Below are 20598 nucleotides of genomic sequence, written 5' to 3'. Positions count from 1 at the left end.
GATTTTTGACCAGATTGTGAAGACTATTCAATGTGAAAATGTAGTCTTTCTAACAATGGTTCTGGGACAAGTGTGTAGCCACATGGAAAAGAATGAAGTTTGGACCCCTATCTCAAAATGGATCAAAGACCTAAATGAAAGAGCTAAAATTATAAAACTATAATTATACATAAGCTAAAATAATAAGACTTTTAGAAGTATAGGCTTAAATCTTTGTAACCTTGGGTTAGACAGTGTTTTCTTAGATATGACACCAAGAGCACAAGCAATAAAATAAAAAATCAATTAATTAGATATCAGCAAAATTAAAACTTTTCTGTGAAGGACCAACAAAGAAGTGAAAAGATAACCCACAGAATGGCAGTAAATGTTGCAAATCATGTATTTGTTAAAGAACTTGTACTTAGAATCCATAAAGAGCTCTTACAACTCGATAATATAAAGACAACTAATTTTTTTTAATGGGCAAAGATCTGAGTAGACAGTTCTCCAAAGAAAATATTCAAATGACCAGTAAGCATATGGAAAGATTCTTGACATCATTAGTCGTCAGAGATAGGCAAATCGAAACACAGTGATCTACCACTTGACACCCACTAAGATGACTATAGTCAAAAAGACAGACAATAACAAGTATTGACAAGGATGTGGAGAAATTGGTGCCCTCATACACCATGTTACTGTACAGTGGTACAGCTGCTTTGGAAAACAGTCTGGTTAAGTTCCTTAGAAAGTTAAACGTGAAGTTACCATATGACCCAGCAATTTCACTTCTAGGTATATACCCATAAGAAATGAAAACAAATGCCAAACAAAGACTTGTACACAGATGTTCATAGCAGCCCAAAGTGGGAGCAACCCAAATGTCTATCAGCTGATGAATGGGTAAACAAAATGTGGTATTTCCATACAATGGAATATTAATTGGCCATAACGAAGAATGAAGTATTGACACATGCTACAACATGGATGGACCTTGAAAACATGCTAAGTGAAAGATTCCGGTCATAAAGGACTACATACTGTGTGACTCTGGACATTTATCTGAAATGTCCAGAATAGGCCAATCTATAAAAGACAGAGATGGGGGTTATTTGGGGAGATGGGGAGTGACTGCAAATGGGCATGGAGGTTTCCTTTTAGGGGGATGAAAATATTATACAATTGACTGTGGTGACAGTGGCAGAACTCTGTGAATGTACTAAAAGCCATTGAATTGTACACTTTTTTTTTTTAGCAACTTTCATGGTTTGGATGCTTTTTTTTTTCAAATTTATTTATTTATTTATATTTATTTTTGGCTGTGTTGGGTCTTTGTTTCTGTGCGTGGGCTTTCTCTAGTTGCGGCAAGCAGGGGCTGCTCTTCATCGCGGTGCACGGGCCTCTCACTATCGCAGCCTCTCCTGTTGCAGAGCACAGGCTCCAGACGCGCAGGCTCAGTAGTTGTGGCTCACGGGCCTAGTTGTTGTACGGCATGTGGGATCCTCCCTTACCAGGGCTCGAACCTGCATCCCCTGCATTGGCAGGCAGACTCTCAACCACTGCACCACCAGGGAAGCCCTGTACACTTTTAAGTAGGTAAATTGTATGGTATGTGAATTATATCTCAGTAAAGCTGATGTACACAATATTCACTTCAGTAACCCTGAAGAGAGCCTAAAAAGACAGTATTTGTGTTCCAAAACACATAACAGTTTTGTTAGACTGTTATATGACTGCCATGTTTATTAAGATGTTGAAGACAGAGAAAACTGGCTTCAAATATGAGCCCCAGAAAATCATAAGTGCAAACATCTCTACTTGCTGGCATTGATTTGTATGTTACCACAGGCAAGCCTATGTTGCACTGGGGTGAGTAGCTGCACGGTTGCATTTCTTCGTTGAAGGTGAATGATTCTCCTGAGCAGTGTTGGACATGAGAGTAGCTAACGCAAATGAAAATAAAACTCATCCAGTTCCCTAACTCATTGAATGGCACCATCATTCCTCCAGTTGCCCAAGCCAAACATCTCGGAGTCATCCTCAGTTCCTCCCTCACTCCCATTTCTAACCTATCATTAAGTCCTGTCAGTTCTGCCTCCTAAATATCGTATATTCATTTACTTTTTCCCATCTTCCACCATCACCAACCTAGTTCAGGTTATCATCTCTTACCTCAGCTACTGCAGGAACCTTTTAGCTGGTCTTCTTGCATCTCTTGCTTTCTTCATTTCTCCATCCAGCAACCAGAGTGATCTTTTAAATTTTCGAATATATGTGACCTTGCTTAATCTTCTTCAGTAGTTTCTCATTGCTCTTAAAAACCAAAATCCTAAACATGGCCTACAAGGTCCTGCGTACCTGTCTGTCCTCATCTTGAGCCACTCTTTCCGTCACTCTCTGTACTGCTAGCCACACAGTACTCCACTAATTACCACCTCCTAGACAAATTTGATGGCCTCTTTCTTTACCCTGGCCTTCATTATTGACCACTGCCTCCTTATTGAAAGTGTCTTTTCTTTTGTCCTTTATGTTCTCATCACTCTTCTGTGTTATCTTTTCCCTCTTGCCACCCAACTATGAACATTTCCAATATGCTCTACTCTTTCCTTCTCCATATTCTATACTCTGTCCTTTAAGTGGATTGATATTTTTCAACTATTACCTGAGTTCCAGTCCATATCTGCAACAGCCCACATGATATCGCCAAAGTTACCTCAATCTCAACATGATTAAAATAGAAGTTAACATTATTTTGATCCTTTATCCCCAGAAACATTTCCTTCCAATTTCTTCTTTCAGTGGTATCAGCATTCTCTCAGACATTCAAACTGTGTACTTCAGAGCCATTTTTAATTGACCTATCTTCCATTCCCCATATCAAATCAGTTACCAAGTTCTACTGATTCTTCCTTTAGAGTGTTTCTTACATCTTTCCATTTCCATTATCACTATTTCTGACCCTCATCCACTTCATTCTTCATCTCTTAACAAGTCCATTTAAACAGTTCTCGCTGTATGTGTTTTCTCACACTCACGTCTGTTCTAAACACCACTGGCATTTCAATCTTATTAAAACTCCAGTTTCATCATATAACTTTCCTTCTCAAAAAGTTTCAGTAACTTCTCATTACCAGCAGAATAAGTCCCAAAATCTGTGGCCTGTTACGCAAAACCCTTAACATTCCAGCCCGATGTTTCACAAATTACATTCCACAAGATGTTAGTAAATGATCTACATACTCTGGATTAAACAAAGTTACATGGTTTCTTCACTGTAAAAGTTCCTAAAACTTTTAATGAACTAATGTGCATTAAAACTCTCCAAGAGGTTGTATATAGAATGCAGCATTTCCAAAATGTATTTGACTAAAGAACCCTATTTTTATACACCATCTGTTAACATTTTTCATGACACTAATGTTCTAAGGAAAAGCATCTAGGAAGTGCTTAGGTAGCCCCATCCTACATTTCCAGTCCTATTTCCCATTAATTTCCCTACATCAGTTGTCTGCTTGGGCCAAATGACTGTTAGTTCCCCTGAGACGTGCTTAGTCTCAAGCACAGTCTGAGTCTTTATTGATTCTATTCTGCCCACATGGAATGCCCTTCTCTTTCTCTCTATATATATTTTAAGTTGAGATACAATTCATATATCAATTCATGTATAAAATTCACAATTTTAAGGTATACAATTCAGTGGTTTTTAGTATATTCACAAAATTCTGCAACTATCGCCAGTATCCAAATCCAGAACATTTTCATCACCCCAAAAAGAAACCCCATAACCATTAGCAGTAACTCTCCATTCCCCTCTCCCCCAGCCCCTGGCAACTACCAATCTGCTGTCTCTCTGGAATTGCCTGTTCTGGACATTTCATATAGCCTCTCTATAGCTAGATATCCTGCTCATCTACTCTAAGATCATGTCTATTTGTTCAGTCATCTGTTAAGTCATTCCGTTAAAATTACAACACGGTCACGTGTCAGGCTGTGAATACGCAAAGGTAGATGACATTCTGCCTTTAAGGAACTCCCAGCCTAGTGAAGGAGACAGACAGTAGGTGCCGTGAACAAAGTGCCATAGGAACAAAGTGGTACAGATAACAAATTGTGGAGAGTCAGGCAAAGCCTGAATGAGGAGGTAGCATTTTAATAACTGGATATGAATTCATTTGTTCATTCATTCATAAATTCATTCATTCAGCAAATATCTATTGCACCCTTATGTGTCAGGCACAGTGTTGGACTCTGAGGATACAAAGATGAAGAAGAAAAATTCCCTGTACTCAAGGAGCTCAGCCTGGAGGAGATATATATATATATATATATATATATATATATATATATATATATATATATATATATACACAGTTTCAAAACAATGTGATATAAGTTGTATTAGAGGAATGTAAAGCTTGCTGTGGCAACAGAGAGAAAGGAATGACTAACTCCGTTTGTTAATTTGAAGAAAAGGTAGAAGTTTACCAAGTGGATAAAGGTTGGGTGGGGGGCTGGCATTTCAAGCAGAGAGACTAGACCTCTGACTGTGCCAGCCCAATGCTCATTTGTTTGACTGAGCTGGAGCACCTAATGCCTGTGTCACTCTGACTAGCCCTTAATCACATTCCTGGTGTGGTCCTCTTTATACGTGGATGCCTTGTCTCCCCAGAGGCATTATGTATCATTTAGGATAAGAGCTTTGTCTTGTCACTCTTAGCACCCTCATTCTCATAGTGTTTTATGCATAGTAATTTTTTATAGATCCACATGGGTGAAAGGACAGCTGAGACAATGTCATTGACACTCTCAACAACCTGCTGCCCAGGTCTTCAAGGGCCTGAGACCTCTTGTGTAGATGAAGGACTTTAACATGTTATGAGCACACAAGTGCTCCCTCTGTGGTCCATCTCCTATACAAGAACGGCAAAAGTAGGTCCTTAGACTATTCCTTTTTGCTATTGCAAAATCTTGTGATCAGCCATGTTAAAAGACAAAGGGACCATCTTAGAAATGTGCCCTGTGTTCATAGCAAGGTAGATACTGTCAACACTAAAGATCATTTTTAAATTATAATCAGTTGACTTGAAGTACAATAAAACAGATTACACTCCATAATCAGTTTTTGCCTTCAAAGTGGAATCTGAGGTTTCCCGGAGAAGGAATTCTGCCTCAAGATTCTAACAGAAATTCTGTCTGAGTTTCCAGCCTGCTGGCCTGCCCTACAAATTTCAGACTCAAGATCACAACATCAAGTCTTACCTGATTTTACAGCCTGCTGGCCTACCCTACAGATTTCAAACTTGCCAGCCCCTACATTGTGTGAGCCAGTTCCTTAAAATAAATCTCTCTATACATATGCAAAAAATAAAGATTAATATAATTTCTATTCCAAACACAGACTGATTCAGGTCAAGGAAATTAAGAGATTCAATAAAACTGCTGCTTCACAACCTTCTCTGAAAATTAGAGATAGGTATTGGGGAGTTAATCGACTGAGGACAGCAACAAGGGAAGCCCCAAACAGAATACAGGTTTTTCTCCTGCTTCAGAAAGACAGAACTCAGTCCAAGAGGGCTTCATTGCTTTTTTAGTGTATGTGTCACTTCATGAGGTCGTGCTATGGAGCATCCTACAGCTGACAGACCTTCAAGGTGGTCTCCTCCTACTCTCCAGGAGCACAGGATTGCTCGTGGGGGCCGCGGGCTCCTTCCTCCGTGTCAGCAGAGCACCCATTGTTTAATAATACTGGGATGCAGCCCTCATAGAGTCAGGGCTACAGTGATTGTGACAGTAATAACTGTAAACCCACTGTTCTTGGATTTCAGGAAGGCTACCCAGAAATGGAGATTCTCTGGCTGATGATCAAGTGCTGGAATATTGGAATATTTATGTACAGCAGCAACAAGTATATGTCTAGTGAAAAGTGGTGTGGCCTGGCACTGCGTTTCCTTGACCACCTTGGCTCCCTTAAGAGAAACTATGAAACTCAGGTGAGGAGGGAGAGGGCTACGGGTGGATGGCATGACTCAGGGACAGAGAGGTTCTACATAGCTCTCGTTAAGGACACAACCCTACCTTCCTTGGCTAGGAAAGGATCTTGACCATTGTTCCTCTCAGTGGTTCCACAAAAGTGCAAGAGTTATGGGACTATAAACAGTAATTTTTTATAGTGAAAACCAGGAAGAATGGTGAACAAGGCAAACTTAGGAATAGAAAATGGAATCTAATTAAGAAGAATGCCAAGAGTGGGCTCTGGAAAGATGCATCCCTGTCAATGCCAGTGCACGTAGGGAAGGACCAGCCTCTGTGCAAACAATGAGTGTTTAAAAAGACATTTTCTGCAGGAACTTTTTTTCTTTTTTGCGGTACGCGGGCCTCTCAACTCTTGTGGCCTCTCCTGTTGCGGAGCACAGACTCTGGACGCGCAGGCTCAGCGGCCATGGCTCACGGGCCCAGCCGCTCCGCGGCATGTGTGATCCTCCCGGACCGGGGCACGAACCCGCGTCCCCCGCATCGGCAGGCGGACTCTCAACCACTGCACCACCAGGGTAGCCCAGGAACTATTCTGAGTAGCAGACTTCTGGGCCCTTAGCTAACAAGGAGAGGCTTGATAGAGAAAAAGGTTTTGTATCACATAAGAGCAAAGGATCTTTTATGTTTTAAGTACTTCCTCCCTTCTGCCTATCTCTAGTGAACAGACCTAGTGTCATGGGATCCCTTTTCCCCAGGTGAGTACTGTATGTTCTTCCCAGAGTGGTGCCTCAGGTCTCTCATGCCATCACCATGGGTCTGGGAAGATTTCCCACATTTCCTTTCCTCTCAAGAAATCTATTTGCTGTTCTCTTTCCCAGATTCATGTTCTGTACTGTGAGCTTCTGGAAACATTAAATAAAAAAAAAGGGCCCACTTGTTAATGAAGAGTGAGGACTGCTGGAACAGAGCAAGCTGCCAGTGACTTGAAGATATGTGTTCCTGAGATGTTGAATGTTTAAATTCTTACCAAACTTACTCTTGAGTTTTTGTTTCTGTTTTCTCCTGCCCTATTTTCATGTTGTTAAATGACATTTTCTAAAATAAAAGCATTTTGACTTTTAGTGCTGTGACCAGCTAATTTCTGGGGGACAAATGATTTTTTCCAAAGTGCTAAGGAGCTAAGGAACATTTTATATACATATATATATATATATATATATACACATACATATACATACACATACAGAAATAGCCCATGTGAGAGCAAGCTGATTCATGCCCATGTGACCAAAAGGGGATGTTCATCCCAGTCCCACACAGGTTGCATTTTATTCGAGAAGTGCTGAAATTCGCAATACCTGAAGATAACAGAGAACCATAGACTCTTCATTGGAAGGACCTTAGTGGTCTTTGGGCCCAGCATCGATCAGATTTCATGAAATCGATGACATCCTTGAGACTTGGTTGTGCAGTCTGTATCAGAACATAGCCTGTGACAAACTCCCGAGACAACGCAATCTGCCTTTTTTTTGCTAATTGGTAAAATACCCTTCCTCATACTGAACAGAAATGTGTCTCCCTGTAACAAGTTTGTTTCCTCTTTCCCCCATCCTCCTGACTTTTTTGTCTTCCGGTTAAACATCCTCAGACCCCCTCAGCTGTTCCTCATGTGATGTAGTCACCTCACCTTTCCCAGAGCCAAGGCCCATGTTCCAGTGAGATCTGACCCACACAGAGTTCAGCAGCCTCATTCTGGCTAGACTTGCATTAGTGTACCGTAAGATGACACTGGCTTCTTTTTCCCTGTTGATTTGTATTAACGTTTTTTAACTTTTGATTTTGAAATAGTTTCATACTTACAGAAAAGGTGCAAATTGCCACATACCCTTTACCCAGATTCCCCATTTGTTAACATTTTACCACATTGCCTTATCATTCTCTCTTTGTGTATTTCTTTCTGAACCATTTGAGATTAATTTACAGACTTCTTGCTCCATTACCCCTTAATGCCGCATTGTGTATTTCCTAAAAGCAAGGATACTATTCTCCTAAGTCAGGGGTCCCCAATCCCCGGGCCGCAGACCACAACTGGTCCGCGGCCTGTTAGGAGCCGGGCTGCACAACAGTAGGTGAGCAGTGGGCGAGCAAGCGAAGCTTCATCTGCCGTTCCCCATTGCTCACATTCCCCGCCCACGGCCCCCCACCGCCATCCGTGGAAAAATTGTCTTCCACGAAACCGGTCCCTGGTGCCAAAAAGGTCGGGGGCCGCTGTCCTAAACGACCACAGTACAACCATCAAAATTAGAAAATAATGATACAAGTCTACCATCTAATCCACAGGCTTCATTCCAATTTCATTGATTGTCCTAATAAAGTCCTTCATAAGTTCAGGATCATAAGTTGCATTTAGATGTCATGTCTCTTTCGTCCCCTGCAAACGGAAACAGTTTCTCAGTCTTTACTGATCTTTCATGACCTTGACATTTTTTAAGAGTACCGGCCAGTTACTTTGTAACACGAACCTCAACTTCTGTGTTTCTGGTGTTTCCTAATGATTAATTTATGCATTTTTGGTAGGCACGCCACAGAAGAGATGTGTTCTTCTCAGTGCATCATACCAACAGACAGACAATGTCAGTTTGTCCCACTGATGGTTCAAGTTAAGACGGTGTCTACCATATTAGTAATTCATAAGTATTTAGGAAGTATTTTGTGGAAGACACCTTGAGACCAAATATCCTGTTCCTCATTGAACTCCCACTCACTAGTTTTAGCATCCATTGATGACTCTTGCTGGAATCCCTTTTTACTGTGATGGTTGCTAAATGTTGATTTTTAAATTTCCATCATTCTGTCTTCATTTATTAGTTGGCGTTTGTTAGGGAGAGCATTTTCTTCTCCCCTACTTATTCATATTTTAAAAATATGTTTTAGTACAGACTAATGGATCTTATTCAATGAGTTATAATCCACTATTCTGCTGCCCAAAGCTGGCTCCTATGTCCTTTTGACATGTCCCCATCATTCTTTGAACACTTCCTTACTTTGTGACATAGTAAGATGTTCCAGGCTCATCTTGTACTTTCCCTGCTCCTGCACTGGAATCAGTTATTTCTCCAAGGAGCCCTCATTCCTTTTTTTTTTTTTTTTTTTTTGCGGTATGCGGGCCTCTCACCAATGCGGCCTCTCCCGCCGCGGAGCACAGGCTCCAGACGCGCAGGCCCAGCGGCCATGGCTCACGGGCCCAGCCGCTCCGCGGCATGTGGGATCTTCCCGGACCGGGGCACGAACCCGTATCCCCTGCATCGGCAGGCAGACTCTCAACCACTGCGCCACCAGGGAAGCCCCCCTCATTCCTTTTAATGGAGAATGGTAGTATCCAAGATTTAGGTGCTAGGTGTACTCATTATTACTGGGGTGCCATTGTTTCTAGAGCCTCTCAGTGGACAGAGTTAGGAAATGTGTGGATGTGTATATATCTATATGTGCATATATGTATACATAAAACCGAGTTCCTACTGATACCTCCATTTTCAATCCAACACCAGAGGGTTCATTCTAGCCTTCCTCCCTTTCCATATTTGCAACTATCTCTTCCAACATTGAGAAATCTGGCTCCTATTAACCTCAAATATTCACTTATTTGCTCAATCATCTCCCTGCTTGAGAATAATCTCCCAGTCATGCCTCAGTCCTGACCCCACCATCCTGACCATGAGGGCCGCCCCTTCAGCCGAGAAGCCCTGGCAAACACTGGCCAAGTCATCAGCCGAGCTTCCAGCCCAGGGAGTGAGCAAGCTTGAGTCCCTCGCTGAGCCCCCACCAAGGGGAAGGCCAAGGAACCACATTCCATTCAAGCAGGCATTTCATATTGTTGACTCATGGGACTTACTGTTTACTCTCCCCTGCTTTCACCTTGGTGTTTTTCCTATTTAGTTTTGAGAAGTCAGCTCAAGGGTCAGTTCCTCAGAGAAACCTTCCTCCACAAGGTCAGGTTCTCTTGTCATGTGCTCTCTTAGTGCTCTCTTTTATTCTTCATAGTTTATAAACATATATTTCCTTGTGGACTGATTTGATTAACATCTGTCTCCCTCAGTAGTCTTTAAGCTGCAGAAGGGCAGACAGTATGTTTCCTCACCACTGTATATCCCAGTGTCTAGCACAGTGCCTGGCACTTTCAACAAATATTGGTTAAAAGAATGAATGAAAACTTCGAAGTCTTCTTTTCATACATCCTGCTATTAACTGATGTCTCAGCTTTTACTTCCAGTCTGTTTAAGTGCATTTATCACTATTAAATTGCTCTCGCCAGTTGTTCTTTTTGGATACAGTGTCTATCTTTATTACAGCGTTATCCCACTCAGACCCACATTATCTGCATATTTGATCAGTGCGCCATCTAATGTCTTTATCCAAATAGGTGATAAGACGTACTGAATAGGGGAGGGCTGAGACAAAGCTTGGTGACAGGCCTTGCAGTCCTACCCGCAACTTCATGCATTCATGCAACAAACAAACACTTTCTGAGCACTTTCTACTATGTACTGGGCACGGTTATAGGTACTGGGGATAAAGTCATGAGCAAAATAGAGGATGAAGTCTCTCCTTAGAGGAGCTTACATCCGAGTGGGTGTGTCAGATAATAAATTAGTATATAAATAAACTTTGTTCTTTTAACTAGCAGACTTTGGGATGATCATTCACCCATTCCCTAATTGTACTGTCTACATTTTCCCAACTTTTTCACAAGGAACAAGTCACACATGAATGATTTTGTCAATGCCTTGCTAGGATCCTGATACACTGTGTCTACAATGTTCCCCTGCTTTACCTACTTACATATACTCACCTCATTTCAGAAAAGAAAATGAGCTTAGTCTATCTTGCGCTATTCTTAGGTAGAGGGTTTTATAAATCCTTTGTGATCACTAGTTCCCTTCCAGGTCTCATGCAAACCATCCTTTCCCATAACGTATAGAAATTTGCCTGGGATTAAGAGGAAATCTACCTGTCTAAAGCTTGTGAAACCTATCATCATCCTCCCTTTAAAAAGGAGCATATGTCCTTCTCTCTGGGCTTCCAGCATCTTTCTTATTCCCCATGGTTACAAACACCAGTGCAGTGATCTCATCAACAGGTTCTCTCAACATCGTGAAATACAGTTTGGGCCAGGAGACTCAAAATCATTTAAAGCACCCTGAGGCTTTCTTACAATTTTCGTATTTACTGTGATCCTCAGGTCCCTCTTACCAATGTCTGCTTGACCCTTTCCAGTCTAATGGACAGAGTTTGTATGGCGGAGAAGACCAGAGCAAAGGAGGAATTAAAGAGGTCCTCTGTATCTTTGTTGTCTGGCAACATTACACCATTTCATTTTTCATTTTATACCCTGTGGTACTATTGGAATTATTTTTACATGTGCTTATATAACATTTATAATTTTAAGAACTAATTATTTTTTTTTAATTATATTTTATTTATTTTTATTTTTGGCTGCGTTGGGTCTTTGTTGCTGTGCACGGGCTTTCTCTAGTTGCGGCGAGCGGGGCCTACTCTTCGTTGCGGTGCACGGACTTATTGCGGCGACTTCTCCTGTTGCGGAGCATGGGCTCTAGGCACACGGCTTCAGTAGTTGCAGCACGCGGGCTTCAGTAGTTGTGGCTTGTGGGCTCTGGAGCGCAGGCTCAGTAGTTGTGGCGCACGGGCTTAGTTGCTTCATGGCATGTGGGATCTTCCTGGACCAGGGCTCGAACCCGTGTCCCCTGCATTGGCAGGTGGATTCTTAACCACTGTGCCACCAGGGAAGTCCTTAAAAACTAATTCTAATTAAAACGAAACATACTATCTGCCCCAACTTGCAGACTTTTTAAGGCCTCCTTGATCTGCTTCTTGGCGTAAACAAAACTGAAAACAGCCTCTTTTTCTTACTCTTAGAATTAGCTCATTTGGGGTCAGGCCTCCCCGATATGATTCTGACAGCTCCGTGTTACTACTTTATATTCATCTGTGGTCAGATGCCCTCTCTCCACCTTTTTAATGTCTCATCATCAAAGAACTCCCTCACTTACATCATTTTCTTTCCATACTGTTACTTCTTCATTAAAATACTTCACAATTATATGGTCAGAATTTAGTTTCTAAGAGCTTTTCTACCCTTTTGGGAGGGTGGTTAAGTAGAAAGTGCAAGAAAACTAACAGTTGATGCACCCCTACTAAGAGCTGAGCCCATCATGTGTGCCATCCCCTCTAACTGTCGTCACAACCCCAGGAAGGAGGTGGTGTCATTCTATTGTTGCCATTCCTTCCTTCCTTCTTTCCTTTCTTCCTCCCTCCCTTCCCTGTCATTCCTGTGGGAAACTGAGGCTCAGAGAGTTTACGCCACTTAGTCAAGGTCACACAGCAGGTAAATGGCAGAGCCATGATTTAAAGCTAGATCTATGGGACCCCTGCTCTTTCTTTGCCCTCATGATACCTTTCTTTTCTCTGAAACATCTGAAGTCTGCCTTCTTAAATTCTAGGGCAAAATACCTTACTATGTCCAGCCTTATGCTCTCACAAGCCCTGAGCTAATACGGTTGCTCTTTAAGTTTCCACTTCGCCAATCAGTTCTCTGTTATTGGTCAGAATTAGGTCATGGAGAACAAACAAACAGTTCTCTTGTGGATTTCTTTACTTTCTAAGGGGCAATATTGTCAGCAAGACAAGTAAACAATTTTGAAATGTTTTTCTTTTAAGCAAATGAAGCAAGAGAAGCCCTGGACAAAGTCCCTCATTGCTGCTAGATCTTGTCCAATGCCATTTTTGTGATCTGCATCAGGAATACATCATCCATTTCTCCCATTTTGTAAAGTGCTGTGTGATGTACTTACACTATATTACTATATTACTCCTGGTCCTTTCTCCTTTCAACTTCACCAAAACTCTGTAAGTTGTAAGTTTCATTCCTCCAAGTCTTAATGATATCTCTTAGGTGATATTTACTTCCTTGAGTTAAAACTTCAAGTTTCCCTCAAATCTTAGGTTGAACCGTATGAAGTTGCCATTTTTGTAGGTCAAAACCATGGAATATTGGCAATTTCATGTGGTTCAACCCAATGCACGTGCCGTGTATTGATACAGAAAACAGCTTAAGCCGTAAGTTCTATTTATGACTCTTCCCAGATGTATTCTCCTATGACTGAACAGGCACCTCTTCCAGTGCTGTTCTTGTTGTCATATCTGATATCATCCATAGTCATTGATTTTATAATATCATCAGGTCATTTTTCTCCTTTCCCCTCCATTTTCAATTTACAGTTCTCTGTATCAGATCAGCAAGGCTCTGGGTAAACACATTTTCCCCAGTTATCATAGAGAACTCTGTCCCTAGCCAAGAGCCCAGCAATCCAGTATTTTAAACAATGGTTCAGACAAAGCAAATCCTATTCTACAGTTCCATCTCTACAGGCAACTATTTCACCACCCATCTATTCTTTTCTAAAGTACCGGTTTTCTTTTGCAAGAAAAAAAAAAAAACCCAAAACACCACCTGGTCCGTCACATCCTTGGATTTTCCGGGCACAACTTCATAGTCCTTGGAGATGGTTTCTATGTCTCCTTTGGTGGGGCCACTCATCCCTACAGGAGGTCCACCTGTTAGATCAAGAGGTGGAGGAAGGTGGAAATGGGCAGCATTTGTTTGATTTGATAGCTTTCCCATGGCTCTCTGCTAAACTGCAATGAAAATACATGATCAAAGAAAATATTCGTATTATGCCTGCGTACTTATGGCCCCCTCCACATTGTCAATCATGAAGCCACCAACTGTTCATTCATTCATTCATTCCTTCATCTGTCCATCCAGCCAATGAGTAATTGTGGTTTAGACCCAGATCCTACCCTCAGTGAGCTTACAGGAAAGGAACTGGGTAGGCTTACATTTATTATATTACAGTGATTATAATATTAAAGACAGAACGTGAATGCTATAAAAGTAGGGGAAACGTGCTGAGATTTCAAAGGAGGGGATCAGGAAATGCTTTGTGAAGAAGGTTGAACTGGACTTAAAAGATGTATAGTATTTGAACATAAGGGGACAAGGGGAAGGGTATTCTAGGCAAAAAAAAATCAAACCAAACCAAACAAACAAAAAAACAGCATGGAGTACTTGAAGGCGAGTATTGGGGGAAAGCTTTAAAAGGTGGGTTGGAACCAGGTTATGGAGCATCTCCAATACCTGGCTAAGGTGTTTGAACTTTATTCTGTAAGCCATGGAAGGAAATTGAGCTGGGGAGTGGTGTGGTCAGAGACAGACAGACTCTGGGAACATTAATCAGGGTGCAGTGGATTGGAGAAGGGAGAGTCTAGAGGTAGACTAATTTGGAGGTCATTGTAACTTCTCTATTTCACCCTTTTATAAAGCCCCATACTTTTTGTGAACAGCACTTATCACTTTGTAAATATCTATTTGCCTGACTGTCTGATGCCTGTCTCCTCCACAGTAAGCTCTATAAGGGCAGAGACTTATCTGCTTTGCTCACCGTTGTATCCCCAGGGCCTGACATGTGGAATTATGTGTTTGTCGAATGAATGAAAATAATGAAGAATCAAATTGGGATAATAGCAGCGAAAACAGTGATGGTGGACGTGAGGACTATTAGAGAGACATAGAGATGATGCAAAGCTTTCAGGTCTGGGTGGAGAGGATGTTTCAACAGCATCAAATATGGCTGAGAGCTTTGTATACCTCTATGAAGGTATCAAATCTGGTGACTTGGAAGCCACGATGACTTTTGAGAGCAGTTTCAATGGAGTGGTGAGGGCAAAAGCCAGACTGCAAAGAAATACAGAGGTGGGAAGTGGTAAGAAATAGACGAAGCAGCACAGCATGGTGGCGTAACCCGGGACCAAACTGCCCAGGTTCGAATCCTTGCTCTCCCACTTACTAGCTGGACGGCTTTTGGTGAGGTACTTAACCTCTCTCCAGGCCTCAGGTATCTTGTCTATAAAGCTTCCATAACAATCCTAGAGTTGTTGTAAAGAGTAAATAAGTAAATACATGCAAAGCTGGTAGAGCGATGCCTGACACCCAGTAAGTGCTTCTGAAGGTTTGCAATTATTATTCCGCTCTTGCTCTCTAGCAGGGTCACGTGTTTCCCTCCACCCACTAACTCTTGATACCCTCTTGTCATTCTGTTTCTCCAGGAGATCTGAATTTTCCAGCCCCAGGAAAGGCTTCCTACCTTTACGGGGCAGCTAGAGTGATGTGGGGTTTTTAACTTTTCTGTTGTTTTGCAGTCTTCTGCTCATCAGAGTCTCGACTCTGGTTTTTATTCCCCTTTACTTTCTCTATTGCCTGTTGTTATTTCTTCTCTAGAAATAGGGCGGTGAACTCTAGCAGACCCCGGAGAGCAAGCACCATTTTTGTCTCCTCTGCTTAACAATAAGGAGGGTGGGTTCCCCCTTGGCTTTTTTAGGATATTTTTACCTTTACCTTTTGAGTTCTTTTTTTTTTTTTCAGTTTTCCCCTCATTCGGCCTAGGAAACTTCAACCTCTCTGATAAGGCAAAGGCCTGGGAACCTTTTTTTTTTTTTTTTTTTTTTTTTTTTGCGGTACACGGGCCTCTCACTGTTGTGGCCTCTCCCATTGCAGAGCACAGGCTCCAGACGTGCAGGCTCAGCAGCCATGGCTCACGGGCCTAGCCGCTCCATGGCATGTGAGATCTTCCCAGACCGGGGCACGAGACCGTGTCCCCTGCATCGGCAGGTGGACTGTCAACCACTGTGCCACCAGGGGAGCCCTCTGGGAACCTTTTTAATGCCTCAAGAAAAGTTGAAAGTTGATAAGCTAAGCTCACATTTAATTTAACAAACACAAAGCCAGCAGTTGCTCTGACTAAAAGCCAAACCTGGTGCATCACTGCCTGCAGGGGCCTCGGAACCAGGAAGTACTTCCTGGTTGGCGTCTCACAGCTGACGGCCCTCATGCTCTCGTGGGAACCACCACCAGGAACTACTATTTGCCACCGTGGGGCACCTACACTCTCCTTAGGAGGGCATCTAGTGGCACGTTTGACACCTCCATTCCCATATTTCCCTAGCGCCATTTCTTTGTGTAACGGTAAGTAATGAGAAGCAGCGCCCTCTTCTACCACAGTTTTCTATTATTTTAAGCCGTCCTGGGATCGTGTGCCTCCACCCAGCTGGGAAAAGGAAATTTCCCATGTCCTAGTCCACACATCTGCGGCTCCTTTTGCCCCCTCCTTTCCAGCAGGCACCTAGCCTCTGTGTGTAACGTGTGATCATGTATAAACCTTGGGCCATGTTCTTTGGCAGCTGTATCTAAGCCGTTCACGTCACCTGCATCACTGTTCATTTGTTTTTTTCCAACTGTAAGTCCACACAAGGCATGAACTTCCTTTTTGTGAGGGATTCCGCACAGTACATGTCCTTTAGAATTCTATTTTATCATTGTCAATAAGTGTTAAGGGCCAGAAGAGGCCGTAGAGATCATCTGTGCAACTTCCTCCTGTTTTAGATAGTGAGGCCCAGAGAGGGGGAGCTCACTCAACAGTCCTTTATTGAGCATGTAGCATTGTAGTAGCTGCTGTGAGGGCTACAAAGATACACCAGATGCAATCCCAGCCTTCTAGAAGCTTTTTGTCTAGTTGAAGTATGTTATGGACGAGGAAGAACAGAGTAAGTTCGTATAAACTGCTAAAGTGGTGCAAAGGAAGGGAGGGGGAAGCTCTTCTGGAGGGACCAGTGACGTCATCGTGAAAAATGCCACTGAAGCTGAAACCTGAAGGGTTTCATAGCGATCGGGACTGGAAACATTCCAGACAGAGGCTTTGCTCACAGGTGAAAAGGCAAGTAGTCTAGATTGGTTTATAGAGAAATACAGGAGATGATAATGGGGAAAAGCAGATCGGGGCCCGCAGAGGGTGTTCAGTACTTCGCTTGCCTACATCCCACACCCCTCCCCCACCAGGCTAGCCCTGCTGACCTTATAGGTCTGACCTGAACGTCTACCTCCTCAGAGAAGCCGTCTCTAAGCAGGGCCCCTCGCTATATTACCCTCTATTGCTGCATCCTATTTATTTCTTTCACAGCCTTTAGTATAACACGTAATTATATACTTAGTTACTTGTTGGTTGCCTCCCCCCACTAGACTAGAAGCTCCCTGAGGGCAGGGACTGTCTTTGTTTGATTTGTGGCTCTTGTTATTGCACAGGTAGGGGCAGTGATAATGAAAACAAAGCACTAAATTGAACAGACCCTAAAGAATCACGTTTTGGTAGGAGACTGGCTATGATGACCAAAGGAGAGAAATCAGATTTTGAGCTTAGGTGACTAGGAAAATGGTAGCACTTAGGATGGGGGAGAAGAGTGGGTGAAGCAGTCTTCCTTGCAGCCATAGGGCTCCAGGGAGGAATGGAGTCACCGCGAGGAGCGGGGGATGTGGCATGTTCATCTTTCTCTGACGCTATGGCTGAGAGAGGAGTCTTTGAAAGTCATGCTTGGGAGGTCCTGGCTGACCCTGAGAGCTTCTGGGCATGGATAAACTTGTGCTGAACGAACAAATGGTCAGTAAGTGGGAGCAGAGCTGGGGGACCGTTCAGTTCCTGGTGAACAGGCAGCAGAGTGAAAAGAAGGGGAAGGAGCTAAAGGAGAGGAAGTGGTTGGAGATGGAAAGGAGTCATAATTGGAGCAAGATCCCAGAGGAAGTAGCAGGAACTCCAGAATGGAGGTTCTCCGTAAAACAGAAAACAAAATTCACATTCACCACAGGTTTGGGCCTCGTCAAATCTCTTCCCTCCAAGCTTGAGCCAAAGACTAGGACATCTCTTTTACCGAGTACCTGCTATGCGACAGATACTGTGCCGAATGCTGGAAATGGGAAGGGAAATAGGACAGTCTCCGCTCGCAAAGAGGAGTCAAGGAGAGGAAGCCAGATGTCAAGAGAGAAGGGCCAGAAAACGCGTGGCAGAGGAAGAAGCAGCGCAGCGCTTGAGAGCACAGCCACTGCAGCTGGCCTGCGCTTGACTCACTGACGTGTATTAGCTGCATGACCTCCGTGTGCCTCAGTTTCAACGGGAAAATAAGGATAAGAGCACCAACCTCATAGGGCTGTTTTTTTTGGCAATAAATGATTTAAAACGCACAAAGCACTGAGCACGGTGCCTGTCACATAGTAAGCGTGAAATAAGTGTTAGCGGTTACGGTGATGGTGAAAGTTCTTACAGGGTCTAACAACAGCACAAAGGAAGGAAGGGTCATTGTGACCCACGGCACGGGGGCAGAAGAGGTACTTCAGGAAAGGCAGCATAGAACGAGGGGAATTCTTGAATGGAGTCTAAAATGTTGACAGGAGTTTTGCAGGTGATCAAGGGGGTGGCAGCGAGGGCATTTATGGGCAGAAAAAAAAAAAGCAAAGACACAGGGTTGTGCCGCATTCAGAGAACTCATGGCTGGAGCAGACGGGGCCACAGCAAGACGAGGCAGGAGGGAAAGGGCAGGGACGCCATGATAAGGAGCTCGGACTCTTCTTCCCTGTAGGCAACGCTGCCCCCATGGGGAGGGAGGGCACTTTAGTAGGCCGATTCTATCAGCTACAGGGAGGATGGCTGTGGTGACAGGAAGGCCGGTCAGGAGAGCATCCGCTTGCACATGTTCTTCACCACCAGCAGGCAGGTCTGAATCCTTCCTCTCAAACCACCCACTTTCCAGTCCTCTGCCGTGTGCTAGGTGCTTCTGGTGACAGTGCGAGTGCTGGGGAAGGGACAGGACGCGGAGGGAGACCATTAGGTCTAATGTGGAAACCACCAGTGGGTATCCCCCTGCGACAACAGGCTCAGTGCTTCATATAAAATCTAGTTGGGGCTTCACAGCTGAAACAGACTATCCTCTGCGAAAGCTCTTGCTACCAAGACCCCACTGGTTCGGCAGGAACCAAGGTGTGCGGGGAGTGGGGGGAAGGGGGGGTGCCAGTTCTGCTGTTTCTGGGAAGTGATGAGGAAGAGAGGCCTTGGAGGGAATTGGAATTTGAGCTTCAGAAAGTTACTTGCAGTAATAATAGCATGTCCTAGAGGTGCCACGGCACTGACTGAACGGGTAAGAGAATTAGTGGCATCAAGGCCATGAAACCCTAGTTGGGAACAGGGATGAGGGGCAAAACGTGGGAGCACTGAGGTGAGCGTCTCCCGCAGGCGCTCGCTCGCGGGGTTGTCTTGAGAAAGCTAAGGCTCTCTCTCTCTCAGCAGCCACTCTGACACCGTGGGCCTCCAGTGGTTGGCACCAGGCAAGTGCTGTCCCCGTGGAGAGGGCTCCGTTGTCCTTTAGTACTGACCTTTCTGCTCCAGGAGCCCAGTGTCCCTTCGCAGCCCCATCCTTTTTAGCTTGACTTGGACCTGCTCAGGATACTCCCCCTGTAGTCCCTTCCCAGTCCTGCAGCTCAACCCCTACCTTCCTCTGCATCTGTATTAGCTCCATCCTTGAGCATGGCTCCCACGCTAGTTTTGGTAAAGATTTTGCTTTCATTAGCTAATTTCTAGAACCACTTTCACCTTAAGACAAAGTTGGTCACTTGCATCTGAACAAATATTTTATGTAGTCAGCATCATCCTAGGAATGTTTTAATTTAAGGTCTGTTAGAGACGAAGAGGCTGGGGTGGGACTGGCTGCGTTGTCGGCAGCGGAGCCGGGGAGAGAGCGCAGCGTTGCCTCCTAGTGGAGAAGGCGGTGGTAGAGTTCAGGGTCAGGGTGTCCACCTCTGCTCTTTCCAAGTTGCTCAGCATCTTCCCTCCGGGGCTGCGCTTTCTTCAGCCGCGCCGCCTCTAGGAGGGCCAGCAGCTGTGGAGCCGGAGTCTCAGCACAGCGGGATCAGAGGCCAGCTCTTTGTGCCCTTTACACTTAGGAGGTAGATTTCCTTAAAACCCCACAGAGCACTTTGGCGACTCCCTTTTGTTAGGCTGCCTTCTAGCAAATGAGAGAATGTGTGAAAAGAAGCACCCTGCAAACAGCTCAGCACTGTTGTCCTTGCCGTGGTTCGGCCCCCACACAGTCATCGCTCTTGAGCTGAACCACAGCAGGACGTCCTCAGGCTTCTTCACACAAGCTACAGGGACATCAGCCACGTCACAGGCACCTGCTCTAAGCGCTCCTCCTCTCATCACAGGGCTGCCGCGATGACTGCCACCCTGCTCTGCAAACTGGGCCCATCTCACCCTCACTCCCCCTGGGCTCTAATGCTTTCTGGTAGCTGGGAGACCAGCTTTTTCTTACCATGTTTATTACTCGGCTCTCTGCTCCTGCCTTGGCTCCCGCTGTCTCTAACAAACGTCTGTGCTGCATTAGGCACCTCCTGTCTTTGTGTACCTTCTTTGCCATTTTGCCCCGAAGGCCGTGGATGCCCTCCACGCACACCTGGCCAGCACTACCTGAGGCAGTTTTCTGGGGTTGGGGTAGGAGACTGAGCGCAAAGCTTTCACAAAGGACCTGTTATGACCACAGGAGTCTAGAGCCATCCAGAGGAACGCCTGACTCGGTCAGCTGATGGTCACTAAGCAGAGAGCCTTTTGGCCCCCAAAGGTTTGGGACATGTTTCCCACTGCTGCGCCCCCACCCTCCCCTCTCAACTACTTCAAGAAGGTCTCTGAGCCACAG

General features: G+C 44.2%; 1 protein-coding gene across 4 annotated transcripts in view; it reads left to right on the top strand.

The window, feature by feature from the left end:
- TEX11 (testis expressed 11) overlaps positions 1–7014 on the top strand; it is a 385828-nt gene extending 378814 nt beyond the window's left edge. For all 4 annotated transcript variants that reach the window (XM_032620813.1, XM_032620814.1, XM_032620810.1 and 1 more), the window contains exons 29-30: positions 5808–5972; positions 6834–7014. In XM_032620813.1, coding sequence (XP_032476704.1) covers positions 5808–5972; positions 6834–6896 — 228 coding nt within the window. In that variant the 3' untranslated portion in view covers positions 6897–7014. The remainder of the gene's footprint in view (positions 1–5807; positions 5973–6833) is intronic.
- Positions 7015–20598: the final 13584 nt, after the last annotated feature.

This window comes from Phocoena sinus, chromosome X (assembly GCF_008692025.1).
Source record: "Phocoena sinus isolate mPhoSin1 chromosome X, mPhoSin1.pri, whole genome shotgun sequence".
NCBI lineage: Eukaryota > Metazoa > Chordata > Mammalia > Artiodactyla > Phocoenidae > Phocoena > Phocoena sinus.
This window is presented reverse-complemented; position numbering and strand designations above follow the sequence as displayed.